General features: G+C 33.3%; 3 protein-coding genes across 5 annotated transcripts in view; 2 read left to right on the top strand and 1 right to left on the bottom strand.

The window, feature by feature from the left end:
• The window catches only part of LOC128888357 (ets DNA-binding protein pokkuri), a 29,138-nt gene extending 24,394 nt beyond the window's left edge, over window positions 1–4,744 (top strand). For both annotated transcript variants that reach the window (XM_054145130.1, XM_054145129.1), the window contains 3 exons: window positions 334–993; window positions 1,620–1,869; window positions 2,714–4,744. In XM_054145130.1, the coding sequence (XP_054001105.1) occupies window positions 334–993; window positions 1,620–1,869; window positions 2,714–2,990 (1,187 nt within the window). In that variant the 3' untranslated portion in view covers window positions 2,991–4,744. The remainder of the gene's footprint in view (window positions 1–333; window positions 994–1,619; window positions 1,870–2,713) is intronic.
• Window positions 4,745–8,003: 3,259 nt separating this feature from the next.
• LOC128888356 (GATOR complex protein NPRL3) lies at window positions 8,004–10,523 on the top strand. Its single transcript, XM_054145128.1, has 7 exons — window positions 8,004–8,409; window positions 8,574–8,845; window positions 8,913–9,008; window positions 9,079–9,297; window positions 9,360–9,693; window positions 9,777–9,953; window positions 10,011–10,523. The coding sequence occupies exons 1-7, from the start codon at window positions 8,248–8,250 to the stop codon at window positions 10,383–10,385; spliced, it is 1,635 nt and encodes a 544-aa protein (XP_054001103.1). The 5' UTR covers window positions 8,004–8,247; the 3' UTR covers window positions 10,386–10,523.
• Window positions 10,524–10,677: 154 nt separating this feature from the next.
• LOC128888354 (endoribonuclease Dcr-1) lies at window positions 10,678–20,190 on the bottom strand. 2 transcript variants are annotated; one of them, XM_054145119.1, is made up of 20 exons: window positions 19,796–20,169; window positions 19,599–19,714; window positions 19,351–19,510; window positions 18,980–19,275; window positions 17,995–18,920; window positions 17,727–17,905; window positions 17,338–17,489; window positions 17,095–17,236; window positions 16,499–16,729; window positions 16,219–16,398; window positions 15,918–16,131; window positions 15,565–15,737; window positions 15,233–15,411; window positions 14,898–15,151; window positions 13,672–14,828; window positions 12,948–13,520; window positions 12,630–12,861; window positions 12,325–12,545; window positions 12,061–12,226; window positions 10,678–11,982 (listed from the first exon to the last, which is right to left on the bottom strand). In XM_054145119.1, exons 1-20 carry the CDS (start codon window positions 19,853–19,855, stop codon window positions 11,735–11,737), a joined length of 5,859 nt encoding a protein of 1,952 aa, XP_054001094.1. In that variant the 5' UTR covers window positions 19,856–20,169; the 3' UTR covers window positions 10,678–11,734. The 2 variants fall into 2 exon arrangements, with proteins under 2 accessions (XP_054001094.1, XP_054001095.1); XM_054145120.1 differs by lacking the exons at window positions 10,678–11,982; window positions 12,061–12,226; window positions 12,325–12,545; window positions 12,630–12,861 and having other exon boundaries at window positions 12,990–13,173; window positions 13,250–13,520; window positions 19,796–20,190.
• Between the last annotated feature and the right edge of the window lie 1,263 nt (window positions 20,191–21,453).

Below are 21,453 nucleotides of genomic sequence, written 5' to 3'. Positions count from 1 at the left end.
ACCCCCCATTTCCGGCTCCTCCCCGACTTTTGGGACACCCTGTATATTTTTATTCGTAATAAAATAGCACTTGTTTAGAGGAACTCATCGACCTAGAATATACATATAATATAATATTATATTATATTATATTGTTTAAAATCGTTTAAAAATCGATATTTTTTAATAATTTTATTCTTCGATGTTTGTTCCTTATATTCTGTGTTGATTATCTTGAATTTCAATAATAATCAAGTTCTTGTTAATGACTCTTATCGTTGAATATTTTAGAATAACTTATTTCTGTTCCCTGATCAAAATAAAAGTGAAAATAACGATAAACGTTTGTTACAGCCTCCGACCCGCGACTGTGGTCCCGCGAAGACGTGGCGACGTTTCTCCGATGGGCCGAACGAGAATTCGACCTACCCCAATTCGACATGGACATGTTCCAAATGAACGGAAAGGCTCTTTGCTTATTGACAAAGGCCGACTTGGGAGAAAGATGCCCAGGCGCGGGCGACGTGTTGCACAACGTGCTTTCGATGCTTGCCAGGGACTTTAATCAGCTTCAAAGGTGCCTTCCCAGTAGTCCCGTGACACCTACCAGACCCTCCGCGTATCCTCTCAGCCCTCATTCTCATCCACCCACTCCCACCTGGACGGAGAACCCGTACACCGCGAACTTAGCCTCGTTAATGTCCGCGAATTCGGTGACATTATCACCTGCGCCGTCGGTGGACAGTCAAGCCGGTTCACCAGGACACACGGAGGGCACTCAAAGTCAAGTTTACAAGAGCGACTCCGACGAGGATAACCAACAAGCGGCTACCGGAAGCCCGCCAGCCACGCCGACCGCTTTAGCAGCGCAAAGGCTAAGCGAAGTTTGCGTTAAGGATCAACCAAGTCCCACGTTAACACAGCCAATGATGCCTCTGACGCCCGGTGCCTTCAGGACGAATCCTGCCAACGCGAGGGAATTTTTCCCAAACGATTCGCCCGAACCCAATACAAGTGAGTACTCGTTTCACTCATCCTGCTTTCTGTTCTCTGGTTTTCTTTCAGCTTTTACGATTTTAAACCAGAGTTAGGGGGACACGTTCGTCGCGTTGCCTGGGCCAGACCACTGTAACATGCTCAAGAAATCGGTTTTTGTTGTTGTTGTATTTTATACAAAATATACAGGATGTCGCATAATTAGTGTAAGCACCATCCGACATTTTTTGCAAAGGAAACTGTCGTTCAGAATCGTCTTACAATTAGCTACTCTCCGTTTCCAGTTCTTACAGTAATTCTGAGACACCCTTGTATATTTCAGAATTTTTTGTCAAAATTTGAGAAAAATCTCTTTATAATTGCTGGAGTTACTGTCTCGGCCATTTAGACTATCGAAACTTTAACGAGAAACGACATTGTCAAATCTGACACGAAATCAATGTTCACCTTAAAATTCACCTTGAAAACATTAAAAAATTAATTTCCACGCCTAATGCATATTAATAAAAACAGTTTACATATATTTAATTGTTATAAACGTAGTACTACATATTATGAATTGTACTATGTTAATTTAATTATAAGCAGTTTAATCGTATGTAAGAAGATGTTACAATTTGAAAACATTTTTTTTTTTCTTTCAGATGGTAGACTTTTGTGGGATTTTCTTCAACAACTTCTAAACGACCCTTCGCAACGATACACACACTACATCGCGTGGAAAAGTCGGGAAACGGGTGTGTTCAAAATTGTCGACCCTCCCGGCCTAGCGAGGCTCTGGGGCATCCAGAAGAATCATCTTTCCATGAATTACGACAAAATGAGTAGAGCCCTTCGGTACTACTATCGTGTCAATATCCTACGAAAGGTCCAAGGAGAACGGCACTGTTACCAGTGAGTTTCTATGAAACATCTTCTTACTTTTAGTTGGACTGTAGACCTTATTTCAATGACATTTTTTTTTTTATATATTACAAATACATGCAAATAATTCTTGTCTTAATTCTTGTATATTAGCACTTGTATATTAGCGCTGTAAATATGAAGCTACGAAACTAAAACGTTTAAAATGATATTACAAAAATATTGTAATTAGAAAAACTAGCTTCATATTTACCGGGCTGATATATTGGGTTGTGTCCGAAAAGTTTCTTTCGCTTTATTAATAAGTAATACATGCACAATATTTTATGGTTCATGTTACAATTACTGAATTGTGCACGATTCATGTTGCTCCATTACTGTTACAACATAAATATCTACGAAATTAGATTGTCTATTTATATAAACACGATCACGTAAAATAATTGAGTTGCAACTCGCGAAAGAAACTTTTGGGACAACCCTAGTATTGAGTCTACCGGAAAGTTCTGTCCGTTTTTAAAATGACACAAAATAATAAATTCCTCATACCTTTGAATAAATTTTATTGAATAATATAATTTTGATCATTATTTATGACATCTTGCCAGCATGATTGCAATTTGTATATCGTTTTTCATGAATATTCGCATACTTGTTAAAAACTTGTTATAACCGGAACGGACAGAACTTTCCGGTAGACCTGATACATGCAAATCATTAAGATGTAAAAAGAATCATTGAAATTGGGACCACCCTAGTGTCCGTAGTCACTGAAAAAGTTGAAAGGCTATCTAAGAATGTGTAAACATAGTTTCGCCATTACCATGGGTGAAAGCAGAACTTATTTAAAAGTACGTAATGTCTTTGTGTGTAGGTTTCTGCGAAATCCGACAGAACTGAAGAATATAAAGAACATATCTTTGCTGCGTCAGCAAATGCGGATAAAGTCGGAGCCGGAAGAAGAAGGAGGAAGTGGCGCCGAGCCGGAAATCGATATGCCGACAGACCTCTCGATGTCCAGCATGAGTCAGCCATCCAACGAGCAACAGCAACAACAGCAACCTCTACCTCTTCACGATCCGCCTACGAAATACAGAAGTCACGCGTACAATCTCGTAAAAACCAATCAAGAGTCGGAGGACAGGAAGTGACGCGAAACCTAGTGCCGATTTGATTGTGCGTTTTAAATGCCGACAGTGTCGATAGACCGTTTCACCGCAACGCATCCTCGTCGCTCGTTCGCGAACAGAAATGCGATTTCTAGAAAATCTCTTCGATGATGAAATCTGCTTATGAAGCGTATCGAGGAGAACAACCGCGAAAGAAACTTCTTTCTACTGTCTGCCATCAGGAAATGATTTCCAAGGGATATTTATTATCATTCCGAAATGACAGAATCTGTTGGTTTCTACATCGCTGCCGATCAAACGACTAGATAGATACGAAATTAGCGAAGAAACAAATCCACGGACACGAAAGAAATGAATTGCAGACGTTTCCGGAACGATATAAAAAAAGACTGATGAAAAGTACATTCTACAAAGGTACGGATCAACCTGCACTATAGCGCCGAGGAGAAAAATTGAAACAGAAATATGTCTTCTACTACTGTGCCTCGTCGATGACCAATCGACTGGTTTCAACCCTTTGCGGACGATCGACGCATATGTACGTTCTTCCGTTGATCCTGTACGGATAGGTGAACGCCTATCAGCGTTCAGAGTGTACACAGGGTAGTTTATCAGATATTAACACCTATGTTTACGTCCCTTATCATGCATTGCGAAAAATGTTTAAGATATAGTTGAAGTGGTTTCGAGGCACATTCTGTTGTTATTAGTATAATATCCGCGCCTCCCATACCCAACAATAAGGAGTCAAACGAGAACACGAAACGTATAGTCGCTGGAAGGGATCTTGCGAGGTCGTAAACCGAAACAGTAGTTATTGCTTTATTGGCCCAGGTAACTGACCCGTAGGACGACAGGGGTGTCGCGGCTCTAAAGTATACATGCCACATTTTACACCCACGGGCCCCAAGACTTGATGTTTGCTACGCGGATTTTTCCAAATTGGAAAAACCGAAAACTTTATAAAACGAAATAGTCTTATGGTAATCGATTCATGCATTACAGAATTATGTGTGAACATACGTAAGAAGAAAAAAGTTATTGAAATATGAACATCCTAATTCTGATATCATACGGCCCTGAACGAAAAGTCTAGCTCTGTCCTCGTCTAAAAAGGTGTCAGATTTAGAGAAAACGTTAATATCATTCATACGTTCTCCACGCATTCACCTACAAATACAAACTACTACCAGAATGTGTCCAACTTGAAATCGTTTTAATTTTATTTTAATCATTTTTCGCTATGCATGATAATATTGATATAAACCGAGGTGGTTATATCCGGTGAACAATCCTGTACATTATCCATCCAACGCGTAACGTGGATGTTGCTCCAAAATGGACGTCTGCGAAGGGTTAATTATCAGTCGATTCTTCAAGCGCTGATCGATTTTGCTTGAACGTTAATATCATCTCTCTATGACGTTCGATTTTCAACCGATTTTGAATCGGCTCGAGGACCACCTCGAGTCCTTCCGATGATTGACTCCTACGGCCTCGCTTCGGAGAGCTCAGGAATCGGTCGTCATCCTGCAATCCTGGAGGATGCTTCAGTGAAGCTGAACTTTCGCGGATATTCCGCCATCGGTTTTTCCATCCCTTGTGTGCGCAAGACACGTGTGCGAGTGTGGAACGATATTCACTTCTACAACGAACTACTTTAGAAAGATATTTGAGGCTTTCACAGCCCAGTCTTCATAGTTGATACTAACCGAGGCTCCCGAGATCTGAGTCGTGTCCTTTGAATAAGATACTCCGACGTTTTGTCAGCATTACGACTAAAGTCGTAAGATTTAATTAAAATCCTTTAGGAGTATCTTATTCAAAGACATAGCTTGGACTCGAAAGCATCAGTTAGTATCGAGCATACCTTAGAAAGGCTTATAAAGCGTTGCCGACGAACGTACAAAACGGTGTTCGGGAAACGATCGAGGTATTTCATTCCAAAGTTATTCTGTGATGTAAAGTTTAGCTTGAAAGTAAATTTTCCGGAGTGAACTATGCTTAGTTATGTAACTAGAGATTGAGATTTATCGAAAGTTTTTTATTCGAACGAAAAGAGAAACTGTTATTAAATGTCTTCGCGTAGAGTCGAGAAATTGATGTAATATAAACTGTGCAGAACAAGCAATCCTACTTCGATTCTTTTACGAGGATCCTCCGTTGCGCGAGAGGCGAAGAGATCCACCCTGTAAATACCTGGATTCGATAAAACTTCAGAACCAATTTCCCGTTGCGCCACCTCAGTTGTGCCAATTTAATCGTCGGTAATTTATGTGCAAATATACGTTTAGTCGAATGTTCTGTGAAAACAACAAACAAACGAAAAAAAAAAAAGCAAGAGGGAGAAAGGTAAAACGTCACCAACGTTTATGGAACTCTCGAAAGGACAATGACCGTATCCCTAAATCGTAATTATCTATTAATAAGTTGACGAACTATAAAATGAAAAGAAGTATAGTGAACTCTGTTAAGTAAACGAAAACGCGAAAGAGTTTTATGGAATTCGGGGCCAGAGTTATATATATATATATATATAGATACATGTAGATTTATGTGTAAATAAATCTCTCTCTTTCTCTTTCTCTCTCTCCCTGAATATATATATATATATATATATATATTTTTTTTACTACCGAAGAGAAATTTATATGCAAAATTTCTATGTTCGTTGTCGATGGGATTGTGGCTCACATTCCTCGCCAACAGACCGTAGACTTTCAAGAGAAAATGAAGAAAAGATCACCTGTTTAGGGACCGAAGGCGTGCGTACGATTAGAAACAGGTTTTAAGATCGTATTTTTGCATAAGACTCGAAGCGTAAAAGGGGGGAAAAAATAATGTATGAATGTCGTTACTATGAGCGAACGAGTATGCGTACGATTGCATGTGTATGAATGAGAGAGAGTAGGAGAGACGAAAAGTGGGATTAAAACTGAAAAAATGAGAATTGTATTAGCGAGCAAGGGATTTATAAATGGAAAACTTTGTACAGTAATCTGCGGATGAATGAAACGAAATCGGGTCCTCGCCGTTTCAGTTATCCAGGGAGGGATGTCTTTTGTTTTTAATCTCGGATCGAAGAGCTACGCACATACCGTCCGTCGAGGAGAGTGAACGGAATACACCAAGCGTGAACGAAATAAGCATATAAATAACGATGGTGATAAGTACGTTACAGTTAACCGGGGAAAAGTCGTTTCAGTTATCCGGAAACTACTGTATTTGGCTATTTGTACACTGTGATCTCTGTGAAATTTTTATCATAACGTATACAGATACATAGGAAAACTTTTGTTTCGTGTATATAATTTTCATGAGAGAATGATTTATAATAATTATAAATATATTAATAACCTCTCCCTTTGCCGTACACAACACACACAGTGAGAAATTCGATTTCTAAAGACTTATGTTTTGATAATGTATCGAAAGAAACATGTAATGTTTATATTATAACATTTTAGAATTATTTATTGGCAAAGTAGGAACTTGTACATCAGTTCTCATACGTTTTAAACAGGCATTAAATACTAACGTAAATTTTGTACTCGTTGCCAATGAATATTTCCAAAAATACTATCGTACTAAAGAAATCTTCATTTGGAATGTTACATATCCTCGGAAATATGTTATATATGTTACACATGCATGTGTGCACGTGGAGTTTTATGGACCAGAGCAGCGCCGATACCGTTTGCGCAGGATGTTATCGCTCAAGATATTATTTTCAGTCGGTGTGTGATTCGTCTGCGCTATCTCTAAAGGTTCGATGCTACTAAGAACCATTTTATTCCCCAACACTTACAGACTATCGCCTTTCCGATTTACCGATAGAATTTATAGCCCATTTCTTTTTGCACATTCTGTATAAAATAAAACCTGTACAATTTTAGGAGAATATCGATCGTTTATCGTGTAACTCATTGCAAATGAATGAGCAATGTGTAAATAGAGATTTATTTACTTATTAAGCTAATCTCTAGTGTCAATTTATTATCCCCATCAAAAATAACAAGGTAACAGAAATACTGATAAACCTCCATTGTGTGAATATTCTATTCTATTATATGAACCGTATATTTTCTATCAGAATATTATATGTGCATGCCCGTAATTAGAATGCATACAAAATTAAATTTCAACACTGCTGTAATGTGATAACAAATGCCAGGTTGAAGATAAAAGACGAGACACCGAAGGATTGAATTTTTGCTACCTAAAATAATAGTCGAAGAAAATGAGGAACTAGGATTAACATTAGAACTATCATGCTGATTAATTTGATCCATATATGTAGAATTTATTTTTAAAGCTACTTAATTATTAGCAAAGATTTTATTATAATTTTTTGTGACAATTGTTCAAATAAGGAACTAGTTATATTGATAAAATGATTTGCTCTTCCTTCCTCAAAGATATATTTTAAAGATATAACAATATATAGAATAAGTATACTTTCATTGCAGTCATAATATAAAATATGACGTAATATGGTAATTTATACAGAAAATTTTGACTTTTAGATACTAATACAGTAATACATTTCTGTATTTGATCAGACATATTAATTATCAAAAATAATTATCGGTGTATTTTCCAAATTCCAATAAATAAAACCAAGTAACCAAATCATTGTGGATTAAATTAAGATATAAGTTATTACAAAGTTTTAAAGTCTAGAATTTCAATGAAAAATGATCTAGTATTCAACAATGGTAAGCTTTCTTGCAGAACTCACTATAATGGATATACATATACAGGGTGTCCCAAAACTCGGGAAGGAGCCGGAAATGGGGGGTAGCTGAGACGATTCTGAACAACAATTTCCTTTGCAAAAATGTCGGATGGGGCTTCGTTAAGGAGATATTAAGCGAAAACCCCGACCAATCAGAGCGCGTGTAGACCGTTGGAGCGGCTGCGGTAGCGTAGCGTGGTGATCCGACATTTTTGCAAAGGAAATTGTTGTTCAGAATCGTCTCAGCTACCCCCCATTTCCGGCTCCTCCCCGACTTTTGGGACACCCTGTATATCACTTTGTAGTATCATTATCAAGTGTAGCGAACACGAACCGCGTGGTTCCGGCAACACATTGTTGTGATCGATGTGTCAAAAACTTTCATGTTCAGCGTTTCAAGTAACAACGAATTCAATCGAACGTTTTTTAGTAATATTTTACATTTGGTGTATATGAATATCATATTTGTCTCTTGATAATTTATTTGTATGTTGTTGGAATTTTAATATAACCTCTGTAGTTCATAAGTTAGTAAGAATTATGGAGATAAACCCATTAAGTATAATTCTTGTAAAAAGTGATAGCAAGGGTGACAGACTACTATTTCGTTACCCATACGTAGCAAAACATACACGAGATTCTAATCAGTGTACTAAAAGGAAGAATCCTTATTCTTTGACTATCACAGAAGATTTGTTGCAGGTCAGTTTTATGCAACATTATAGTATTGTAATGCTTATTCGGCATATAGTAAAATTACTACCGTGAAGTATAAATCTATGTTATAAATATTTCCTGTACGCATTTCTTAATATGCTTGCATTGTCGAGTAAGATAATGTGATGTTTAATTAACTTCATCGACAGTCCTTACCTTTTCTGACTTCTAATATAAGTAATGGAAACTTAACTGGAGTAACCGATGAAGTCCTGTCAACGTTATTCGCTGTTAAACCAGAATTATGCGAACAAAAATTTGAATTAAAAGTAAACGACGTTCGCTTTGTTGGACATCCAACTTTAGTTCCATCTCGTGGATTAAAGGAAGTTAATTCTTCTATGCTTTTCAATATAGTCTTTGCTCTCCAAGCACAAGCAAGTCATTCTATAGTAAAATGTTATTACGATTTGAGCAGAAGGTTTGTTATATATTATGCTTATAAAAATATATAACACATTGTAGGACTCACATATTATTTTGTTTAGATTAGGCATAGCTTTGAGGCACGAAGAAAAGAGATGTGGATTCGTAATGGAAGAAATAAAAATGATGGTTTCGACTCATGATGAAGTTGCTACTAGGTATAGGAAATTATAGTTTGTTACTCTTTTGGCAAATTAATAATTAGAATTCTTTAATATATATTTCTAGATCAGAAGGTGAAAGTGACTGCGATGAATCACCCTATGAATTAATATTACAAAGAAGTTTGCTCGCACGTGACTTAAAGTCTGTATTTAGTAGCCTCAGCACTTCTGGTATAATTAACATTATGATTAATAAATGGATTCAAGTACGTTTTTGTCTCCCACAAAAAGTTCATCAATCTCATAAGAAAGGATTTGTTATTAATCCTGAAATAATAGACAGGCCAGTGTTAAAGTAATATTTAAACTTTAAAGTAATGTATTAAACATTAAATTTCATTGCAGGTGTTTGAATAGCTTAAGACCCTATCATGGTTTGCTGTTACTTATCGAACCTCTACATTTATTGGACACACTTCCGATAGATTCTTCTCCAGCATTGAAACGTCTTATTCAAATGTATAGTCCACTAAAAAGTCTACAAACTTTAGCTGCTGATTCTGATCTTACGCTTACTCAAGTTTTTCAATTAACTGGTCATTTAGTATATTGGGCCAAAGCTACTATAATTTATCCTCTTTGTGAAAGCAATGTTTACGTTGTATCACCGGATGCTGTCATAACAAATCAATTATTAGAAGCATTTTCTGACGAATTTCCAGGACTCTGTCTTTTGCAAGTACGTACGAAAAAGTTATTCGTATTTATTCAGTATTGTTCATATCGGATATAAAAACAAATTGTAATTGCAACTTTGCCTAGGTTATTAGCGATTTTTCGTTACCAACATCAATAAGTCAAAAATTAAATCCTTTGAATCAATCGCAGCAACAAACACAATTAGTGAAAATAGTTATATGGTTGTTAAAAAATCATTTACTTTTACAATTGCATACATATGTACAGTACATGCCAACTGTGCATGGTCGAGCACTACTGGTAAGTTTAAAAAATACTTTTCTAGAATTTACGAACTACAAAATCTATTTTCCAAAGGATACAAAGGATGAAATGAATCACAATATAAATGAAATGACAGAAAGTAGCAACACGTTGAATTTGAATGATGCTCCCAAAGGAATTCCAACCAATATCAAAGAAGAGTTATCGATGAATCTTCACAAAGAAAATGGAATCTATAATTATCAATCTGAAGATTATGATATTCCTTCTGATGATAGGAAATTGCTTGAGAGATTATGTCGTATTGGTTACTTCAACGGAGGACATCATTTGGAAGAAATTATGTACTTGGAAAATATTCGCAGGTCTCAATTGTTACAAATTTTAGATAAATTTCGAGATGTATTGATCACGTCTGAATGTGAAGATCCTGCTATAGCCCTATTTTATAGTCAATTTGATTCATAATATTTTAATTTTAGTTTTATCATTAAATTGTGTGTAAATTATATTTTGTAAATATTAATTTAGAAAAATTAGGACATTGTATAAAAAAAATTAAAAGTTTAAGTCGTATTGGATTAAACTGAAGAAATTCGAGTTTGATATGCCAATTTTTTAATGCCCTAATAAATTTTCACAAATAAAAAAAAATCATCAGAAAGTATGTATTTTAGATTATAGTAAATTGTAGTTTTGTATTGAGATTAAGTTAGTGTAATGCCAATGTGGTTGGCAATACTGATGTACAAATTACATTTCATTTGCTAAGAGTTGTATTGTAAACTGAAATGGAAAGCAACTACCCCTCATGAACAATGTCTATGCTATATACGAAATTTCATTTGTGGGAGTGAACTCATGAGATTCATGAGACATCAAGTTATTCATTCTTCCTTTATATCATTATTCTATATTAACTGTGTAACACTTCATAATTATATCCACATGTGTGTATAACATGTGTAATACATGTATATATGCACAATGATTGTGTTTGTGTAGTTTTAGTATTGTTACGACGAATAGTCTTGTTTCATAAATAAACAATTATTTTTAAATAAAAGAGATATATTATACATTTTGAGATAACGTTCAGAAACAGTACAACAGAAGTCCATACGATACTCATTATTACTCATTCGAAAAACTTCACTATCGTAGTTGTAAAAACGCATATGAGGATACTGTATCTCGTTTAACAATATTTTTTCGTTAACACTTAGACGACGGGACGCGTAAAGATATTACGTATTAGATGAGTACGACATTATCAATGATATACATATTTTTCTCTATATATGCATACATTTTCCGGTACGAGGACATCCAACAAGAAAATGAATATACTTAATTAGTATTCTGGAAAATCGATGTGTAATAACGTCGTCTATATGTTAACAGCAAGAATCACTATGACCAAGTGTACATACACACAGATGTAAGAGAATAGATACTAAAAATATGTATAGTATATGGAAGAAGAGATTTAATATAATTTTAGAATCTTTCAGAACGTTTGATGTCATCGTTATTTTAAATATTTACAATATAATAACATAGAAACTTCTTTTTTTTTTTTTATCGAAACTGAACTTTTAAATAAAGTATGTCTTTCGATTCATTATATTCTTCATAAACCTACGCTTTAACATTAATGTAATGTCAAATTAAATTAGAATACATGAAAATTTCCTATGTTACAAACTCATAAATACAGTCATGAACACAGATTTAACAGAAATATGTTTCAACACCATTGAAACACTTATTTTATTTCTTGTACTCATTGTCCTATTTTAACGTTGTATGTGTTATCATAGTTTTTCCCGCGGATAACTTTGCATTCTTTTCAATTTTTTAAGAGCACATTTTGCTGCAGTACATTTCGCAATTCTATAATTTCTTCCAATACCTTTGAAAGAACCTTTACTAAAAACATCAACCGTAACTCTAACTCTACGTCCATCGGCTAATTTTTCTGGTTTTCCAAATTTCGCCGTTTCAGGTTCAAGTTCCAATAATTCACGAATTGGAGATTTGGGAACGTTAGTGCTGAATTGTTCTGTAATAATACAATATATGTAGTTCTATTTGTTTTCGTGGAAAATGAACATACAAATAGAGCAAGAAATTTAATTACCAATTTCAGTTTTCATTATAGCGTAATAAACACCCCATACTGCATCCAAAGACATACCACTGTCCAAATAAATTGCACCAGCTAATGATTCAAACACATCACCTAGTGCTTTTGGTACCTCGACATCTTCAGCTTCTTCGCACTCTTCTTCTCCAATTAAATAGTACTAATGGAAGATGTATAGTAATTAAATATACTTATAAAAGAAATATAATATAAAATCTTTAAGCTCGGTGAAAAGATTCGTTTAAACAAACATTTTACCTCTTCGCTAATAGAATGCCCATTTTCTTCTTGAATTCTAACAAAACGATTTATAACAGCACTTAAACCAGGAGAAAGATGTCGGAAATATTTATGAAATCCACATCTAACTGCTAAAGAAGCAAATATAGTATTGTTAACTAAAGCTGATCGCAAATCTGTTAAAGCACCTGGCGAATGTTGTCGAGCATCCTCATATAAATGTCTTGTTATTAAATAATCTAAAATTATAAATTATTTTACACAATTCTAACCAATATAACATAAAATATAATAAAATGCAATAAATTTAGATTATTTATTACCTAAAACTGCATCCCCGAGGAATTCTAAACGTTGGTAACAATCCGTTAATCTATTGGGTTGATATGAAGCATGAGTAAATGCTTGTAATAAGTAACTAATGTCATGAAATTTATATCCAATACTTTTTTCTAATTCGTCATATCCATCAAGCATTAATTTCAACTCATGTTCTGGATCAGAAATATGACGAAGTAGGGGATTCGGTGGTTCTTCCAATGTTCCATAACGAATCTGTAATAACATACTTTTCTTAAAGCATCCTTCGATGTCGTAATTAATTTGTCAAAACGTTTTCGATTAAGATTAGTTGTAATGACCTGCGTCCATGTTGTCTGGGCTTGATCATTTGTTCCCTTTATGTACGGTGTACTACCGGGAATTCTTTCCATCGGTTCTGTTTCTTGTACCAAACAAACTTCTTTTGTGGGTAAAACGTGTATCCCTAACCAGGCCATAAAAAGTAATGCACCTCTAGGACCACAAGCAATTAAGTATGCTCCAATTAATGCCTCCACACAATCTGCGATACTTTTATCGGGAATGCTATGTTGAGTAATTAAATTGTAAGGTATGAAACAACGTAAGTTGTCTAAATTATTTGAAAGTGTAGTTTCATTACGGTCAAGTTCGCTCTTCATGATGCCCAATTTTTGTTCTGTTTCTTTAACAAGTTGAGTTATTTCAGTAGGATTTACAGCTTGTAATGTTGGTAAGTCAGCTTGGTTCCAAAGTGCTGAAGGTATGCCAGATTCGATTAATGCTTGTTCAAGTTCTTTTGGAACATAGTAACAAGGAGGTAACCAATTATCGTGTGGTTCGAACTTTGTCGCTATCATGCTTTCACCTAACATTTTTTGTCTTCCTAATCTGTACAAATTTATGTTGCTGACCTAAAAGATTTCAATGTTATTAGACAAAACCAACTACTACTGTATTTAAATAAAACTGTGCACAGTTGTTTTTATTCAATATTAATCAATATAATATTAATATCATGTAATTGTACTTAAAAAGATAACGAATATTTTAAACTTTTGATACCTGTTTAGATCTTAAGTGACTAAGTTTGCCTTCGTGAATATTGTCATATGTACAATATAAGTAAGTAGTTATAGCATATTTTAAAAAAGAATCTCCAATAGTTTCTAACCGTTCTAAATTAATACCATCGTTTGCATTAGACATAGTTAAAGCTTGCAAAATTAAACTGGGACTTGGTCCTGCATGATTTTTTAATTCTGGTTGAAAATCAAAACTAAAGAGATTGCTGTCCAGCTGATATGTCGGTCTCAATTTGTCAGAATTCTTTTTTATTAATTGTGAGCTACGATTAGCATTTAATATTTCCTTACTCAATTTGTTAACAATTGTTTCTATATAAGCTTTATGATTATAATTCAGCTTACTGTCTTCAGATTGTGAATTGCACAAATTCTTTCTTTTAATTGCAATCTCAGTATTGTGAGATATAAAAGATCCATTTTCCATTATTTCGCATTTCCTTATTTTAGCAAATTCGTAATGAAATTTTTTATGTTTTGCAATTAAAAATTCTTCATCCATTGCTGTATACGACCATAACATGTCATCTGCATTTTTTTCAGTTTCTAATAGATCCAAGATTTTTTTATTAATTTCTTGTTTAGACATTTGCTTTTCATCTTCAACAGCTTCCGCAACATTTTCTTCCATATAAGAAATTCGCAGCCCTCTATTTTCATCTTCACTTTCATCCGAAGTATCGGCAAATCCATCACTGTAAATATCATCCGATTCGTATCCATCGATATCTGACTCACACGCAGGCGAACCGTATCGGACACCATTCCAGTTAAAATCGTTTGGCAAAACAGTTACATCTAAATCGTCTGTGGCAAATTCCATAGAATTCGTTGCCATATCGTTTGACCAAATACCAATTTCTAATTCATTTTCATTGTTTGATACTTGTGATTCAGTTTCTACTGCATTCTCTAACTGAACGTCACATTTTTGTTCGCTTAAGTTTTCAGTGCTAGATTTATCCAAATTACATGTTGTATTCTCAACTATATTTTGACATTTATTGTCAATCGCATTATTTAAAGGACTTATTTGGGTTATTTCATATTTAGCAGACTTGGATTTTTCATTTTCTTTGGATTTTTTTAAAACGTCTGCTAAACTCCATCCGAAGTCTAACGTCGGCCATTCAAAATCTAGAATTTCTTTACATCAGTAATTTAAAGGCAATATTATAACTAACAATTTTTTTATTTCATACATACCGGAATCTAAATTTGCTTTTCCTAAATTTATCATTTGTGCGACTTGACATCGTATTTGATTAGCAAGTAATAAGGCATTGATTCTATACAAAATACAAGGTAAACAAACTGCTTGTCTCCATAAGGAAGCTGGGAAAGGATGAATTGCACATAATTCAGCAACAAGTATTTGCTTCTCTTCTAAATTTTCTCGTTTTGCACGTTTTGTTTCTTCACTACTCGTAGGCAAAGCAACGCCTTTTCGATTAACATATCTAAGATAGATACAATTTTTAATGAATGTTTAAATACGATTGTAAGTATTAGATTGTAAATATTACATTTGTCATACTTACCTAGGTGTTAAGAAATTTAATCTAGCTGATGTATGGTCCACATCGAGCAAAGGTTGATCTACATTTTGTATTTGTATACCATACTTTTTAAGATAATATTCTTCAAATGTACCATAACCATCACCAGGGAAAGAGGACTTGGGATTTATATTTGTACAAATTTCAGCAACATAGAAATACTAAAATGAATCAAAGTATATTACATTAAAATATTATATACACATTATGTGTATTATTTACCATATAAATGCTAAATGGTTCTTTAGAATACTGTATATATTCTTATTATTACGTATAACGTTAAAAACAATTAACTTATTTTACTAAAATACCTGAGGTTGATCCTGATTTCTGTACCAAGGCATAATTACTGCATCATGATATTTTGATGCATCAAAATTAAAGTTCCGCCTGACCTCTTCAGAAATCCTAGTTGGCACTGAATTTCGACTTTTGTAGATATACTCTAAGAAATCCCAATCTACAGTAACATCAGATTGCTCATCTAAAAAAATATGAATTTATTTCTATACAAGTTCTAATTCTCATGTGGAATTAACATCTTTCTGCTTATATCGCAAAATACGTGATACTTTATATAATATTAAATGTAATTGTAACTTTGCATTCTTTTTTATTAAATGTAATTTAATATTATATATTTAATAACCAAATTCATAATTACCTAATTTTACTGGTACGATCATGTATGAATTTTCTGAAGCATTAGGATCAAAAAGCATTAGATACTGTTGTAACCTTAATACGTTTGTAAACGTATAATTGAGAAAAGTGGCAATTTTCTCTATTTGCACTTCGTTTAAAACTACAGTCTTTTTACTGAATTTTAATTTTACACGAACCTCTCCAGATCTGGTGTAAATAGGAAAAGGACACAACTAACAGAAAAAGTTAAATATTAATCATAATTACATAACATAAAATTTATGTTATCTTAATAATGCTTTTTATTATTTGCATATTACCTTAGGAATTTTTTTCAATGTTATTATACCGAAACCAATAGCCGATTCTTCGGGAAGGTAGATACGCCGACCTCTGGTATTTTGTTCCTCAGGTAAAGGACAGCTTAAGACCATATTAATGTGGTACAGGTAAGAGGGAACTCCAACTTTTGGTCTGCAATCCGTTAATGCTTCAGCTGTCTGAAAATCATAACTTTGATATTAAAATACGAAGTAAGCAGAGAAAAATCAAGTTATCTTGAAGTATGTGAAAGATATATTAATTTTTAATAAATTAAACCTTTTTATAATAATATTGTCTACGTTTAGTTGTTCCAGGCAGAGCTTCAGAGAAATCCAGTTTACTTTCATCTGGTAGAGCAGGTACTTCAGCATCTTCTGGTTTAGCTTTGAAGTTTTCTTTTCCGATAGGTAACAAACTATCATCTATTTCATTTTTTCGATGTAAATCGATACATAACTGCAAAGCAGCCATACGCCTTGCCATAGCTCTATTAGGCATAGGATACGACTGAAATAGAATTTGAAATAAGTATGCTTCGTTAAGAAAACTTAATTGTACAGGAATATCTTGCATAGTACAATTAATGTGTGCTAAAAAAATACCATATTATGAGATGATATATTAATCAGCGTATTACTACAATGTGCTTTAATCTGATTCAAATTTATAGTCAATGGTGCTATATGATTCAAATGACCATATGTACATATTGTCACATAATAACAATTCAATATTGATAATAAATGCAGTTAAAAAGAAATTACATATTTAAATTTATGAATTGCACTGTAACAAAACTCATAATGTTTAAAATCATACTATACAAAGAATTCCTATACATTCTTAAATTATTATAAAAAAAGGAAATTTACCGATACAATGTATTTTACCGGAGAATTTATAGGGAGTCGTAAAGAACATATATACATAGGCATGTTGTCTACGTTCACCCTTTCGGTAGACCACTCTGGTGTTAATCTTGTAAAAGTATCGCTAGGTAATTTTGCACAATATCTGTTCAAGCCAATTTTATAACAGTGTCAAACAATTACAAAAATTTTAGTAGTACGACATTAGAACCATATCTTTGTCATGCAATCGTCACATTACATTACCTGTTTACCAATGATATAGCAGAATTGAAAGTTACAGAAGGTGCATCATCTCCGTCAAGTGGTTTGTAATGTGGTATCATAGCAGCGTACATATCTGCTTCGTTTTCTTCTTCTTCAGTTGGTTCGTTATTAGAACACTTTACTAATAAAGTCTACAAAATAGATTGATGCTCTTCCATTAAAACTTTCGACTGGGACGGACACAGGTAATGAACCACATTAAATGGTTGATATTAAAACTGGTACACACTGAAGGTCATGAATAAATTAAATCCAATAGACGGTACAATCATTAATCAAACATCAGATCCACTTCATATGTATAATCAAATTTTATGATAATAAATAATTAAATAATTAAGAAAGAATCATATATAATTGTTCGATACCTTTTCTATGTAATGATACTGTGCTAATTGCCACACATATTCCTTTGATTGTGTCTGTGGCACTAATAGTACATGTAACGCATCCATAGCTCTTGCTCGACTCTTACACTGAACATAAGATTGATACGTTTTTGGAAAATCATACCTCATTACAAAATTGCATTTTGGAATATCAATGCCTAATAGAAATAAAAGATTATCAGATATTATATAAAAAAAACAATAAATGAAAACGAATTATTTACTATCAATATAAGTAATTGCATACCTTCTTCCAAAATTGAAGTTGAAATTAATAAATTGCATTCGTGTATCCTAAATCTCTTCAAAACTTCTTCTTGTTTTCTATGCTCCATTTCTAAAGTTCTAGAATAACCATCATCTGTATCGTTTTCAATTGCATACAGAGGTGACAAGAAATGTAACTCTTCGTCATATGTAGATACTTCATTTAATAAATAAAACAAAACTTTTGCAACAAATGCTTTATCCACAAAGATCACTCCACAAAGTAGATCAGGGTCTGCAGCTTCGCGCATGTGAGATTGAGATTTGGGTAATCTCCTATAATTTTCTTCATTACCTCTCTGATTATACTCTGTTCTTCTAGTTTGCACAAAATTATGTCTCAAAGAATTTTCTTTATTATTTACAGATAAATTTTTAACATTATTTTCACGATTCATTTTTTTACGAGGAATGTCAACATTTTTAGTATAATATGGTGTATACGTTTTTAAAACCTGTAATAGTCTGTGAACCCTTGGCGTAGTATATTTGTATATTCTCTCTTTTTCAGGTAAAGCTTCAAATGTATTATCGCACAAAGCTCGTATCTTCGTAAAAACAGATGCAACCATGTTCAATAATAGATAATGTCTTTCATAAGGTGTTTTTATTTTCAATTTTTCAGTTAAAATTAGAAGAGCAAGTGCAGCACGATCTGCACACCATGGTCCAAGAGTTTGTAGTATATATAAAAAATCTTGCATCATCTCAAAGGGTTTTTTTGTGGGGTCTGGTATTTTCTGTATGTCTTCATAAAACTCATCGGTATAAATTTCGATTGGGTCATGACGATGATCACGTAAAAATTCAATAGCGTGTAACGTATAATTTTCAATAGTACTATACAATTCTCCTTTTTTATTTTCAGAATATTCCACTACATATTCTTTAGGTTTAGGGCTATAGCTATTTAAAAAAATCATTATCATTAAATAGAAATACCATTTGGTAAATATTATACTTACCGCAGTATAGATAATATATCACTAGCTGTTTCAACTTCACATTGAAATATAGCTTCTATTTTTTCTATTTCTAGTCCTAACCTTCCAGGTTCTTGCATTAAGTTAAACAATGGAACAGCCAACCCAATAATTCTAGGAACATTGTTACAAGATAAAAAGGATTTCAAAACAAATCTTAGATTGCTATCATCTACAGATTTATGGCACTCGTCAACTATGACTAGATTTATTTGATGTGGTAACATCTTTTTTCCTACTAACAATTGTGCACATGTTTTAGAAGTTGTAGCTAATACCTAAAATAAAATGTTTGTAAACATAGAAAGACAATAGAAAAATAACAAAAAATATTTTAAAAGAATACTACTTACGTGAGAAGTTTCAAATTTGTCTACAAATTCTGTTGGTAAACAGGTATCACATAATAGAACTTTTAAATCCGTTAATTGTTCTATATAACTTGCTTTTACTTTATACTTTTCTACATCTGTCAATATATATAACGATCGCTTGCCTCCTTTGCTTAATAATCTAAATTTAATAAGTGATCATTTTAAGTATACTTCATTAAATATTGATAATAAATTAACAGAATTAACTGATTTCAGTTATACGTTACCTCCTATTATTGATAGCAAATTCTTGGATTAACTTTATAACAATAAACGTTTGTTCGTAACTTTTTCCTAGACACACAATGATGTTTTTCTCTCTAGCGGTATAAAATAATCCTACCTGTAACGATAACGAGGTTAAATATAATGTAGAACTATTAATTGACATAAATTCTTGTAGGTAATTTAAAAAAATCCTTACTTGATACTCTCTAGGTGTAAAGGAGTTTGTATAAACCTGATCGTTTAGTGGAAATGCCATGGAATCTATAACTTTGACTGTCTTAATTAGATAAAAATAATATCCTACGTAACTTTTAATATTTTTTTATGGGAAGAAAGCTATTTTATAAACAACACAAAAGATATACATTTATCCTTTTCAGTTTTATTATTGTAAGTTGTACACAAATTTTAATCTAAGATTAGGCTAGGACAACTAACAGTAAAGCCGCTTTTCCATCGAAGCGAGGCGACGGTTATAATGGTGCGTTTTCATGATGATAAAAAAATTGGTGCGCTCAGCCACGAACAAAGGTCGGTAATGGTCGGTAAAGAATGTGGCGCGGTATGAAAACAAGGTAGAAGGGTCGTCGGACATCTTACGTTCCTCTTTTACAGCGGGAAGTTTAAATAGGACTACAATTGAAAATATGGTTATATGTTTGAAAATAAATTTTTATCATATATATACAATAATAATACATACACATATGACATATATATATATATATATATCGTAGTCTGTGCGCACTTGCGCCGCGAGTGGACGAAATATTCATAACTTCAAGTTCGGTATTTTGATAAGTTTTCTAGTAACTTTCTTAGGGAGTTGGATCTCCTTATACAGTCTTCATGGCTCGGTCTATACTTTCATATGTCTATGGCTAATACCTTAAGATACCGATCGGCGGGAAAAAAAATTTCAATTTGAAATGTAATCACAGCTGAGTATATGTAAAGGCACCGAACTTATTTGTACACTTAATAAAATCAACTAGGCTTTAAAAACAAAAAAACTTTTCGATATAACTTAGACAATTTAGTATATATACTAAACTACTAGTATATATACTAGTTTTGACCGAATCCTTTCCTTGAGACTACTATATCTATATATATATATACATTCAAATTAAATCTACACTGTCAAATTTTCTTCTTTGAACGTCCCTTTATATGTAAAGAAAAGTTTCAATAACAAAAATTAAGGGAACATAATGATATATCACTTCTTTCTTCCGCGTGGGGTAGACGCTCTTTTATTTATAAAAAATTATTTCGAAATAGTATTTCACGGAGCATTGGCTGCGAGGTATTGAAACAAGTGGGTCGGAACTGGCTGGCGCTCATTCCCTTTCGACGAGACGTAATGCAACACCGGTGTTCCTCTTGTCGCGCAGCCAAATTGTTTTCCATTTAGCACTAAGAGAAGTTCCTTACTCGAACGCAAGACTATCATAGCGCATTCTTTCAATTTACTTTTCAAAGGCTTTACGTAAAATTACACATACCGATTAAAAATTGTATCTTAACGTAATTATACCCAGCTTTTTCAAAGAGCATAATGAATTCTTTCTATTTTTCTTCAATAAAAAATGGACGTCGCTTTACACATTCTTTGGAAACGTACTTTCTCGACTTTGTTTCTATCGTTATTCTCATTGTCTCCTTTTTTAACGATACTTGATACAAGTATTTAAAATAATTCAATCAGAGTTAGGTAAAAGTAAAGTTAATCGTAAATGAAGAAAGTAATGAAAATAAAAAAAAAGTTTCAGAATAATACTACAAGTACCAAGGAAGTCGATATGAGCCGTGTTGTATCGAATTTCTCATTAAAATTAACACTGACATTGA

Source organism: Hylaeus anthracinus, unplaced genomic scaffold (genome assembly GCF_026225885.1).
Source record: "Hylaeus anthracinus isolate JK02 unplaced genomic scaffold, UHH_iyHylAnth1.0_haploid 11994, whole genome shotgun sequence".
NCBI classification, from domain to species: Eukaryota; Metazoa; Arthropoda; class Insecta; order Hymenoptera; family Colletidae; genus Hylaeus; species Hylaeus anthracinus.
The sequence above is the reverse complement of the archived record's forward strand: the minus strand, read 5'-3'. Positions and strand labels throughout refer to the sequence as shown.

Bases quoted from the DNA above. Each gene is read 5' to 3' on its own strand.
- LOC128888356 (XM_054145128.1), top strand. From the start codon at position 8,248: ATGGAGATAAACCCATTAAGTATAATTCTTGTAAAAAGTGATAGCAAG. The intron at 9,298-9,359 runs GCCAGTGTTAAA...ATTTCATTGCAG, and splicing joins AATCCTGAAATAATAGACAG to GTGTTTGAATAGCTTAAGAC. The intron at 9,954-10,010 runs GTAAGTTTAAAA...TATTTTCCAAAG, and splicing joins TGCATGGTCGAGCACTACTG to GATACAAAGGATGAAATGAA.
- LOC128888354 (XM_054145119.1), bottom strand. From the start codon at position 19,855: ATGGCATTTCCACTAAACGATCAGGTTTATACAAACTCCTTTACACCT. The intron at 17,906-17,994 runs GTATGCAATTAC...TATTTCTATTAG, and splicing joins AACTTCAATTTTGGAAGAAG to GCATTGATATTCCAAAATGC. The intron at 13,521-13,671 runs GTATCAAAAGTT...GAAATCTTTTAG, and splicing joins GTCACTTAAGATCTAAACAG to GTCAGCAACATAAATTTGTA.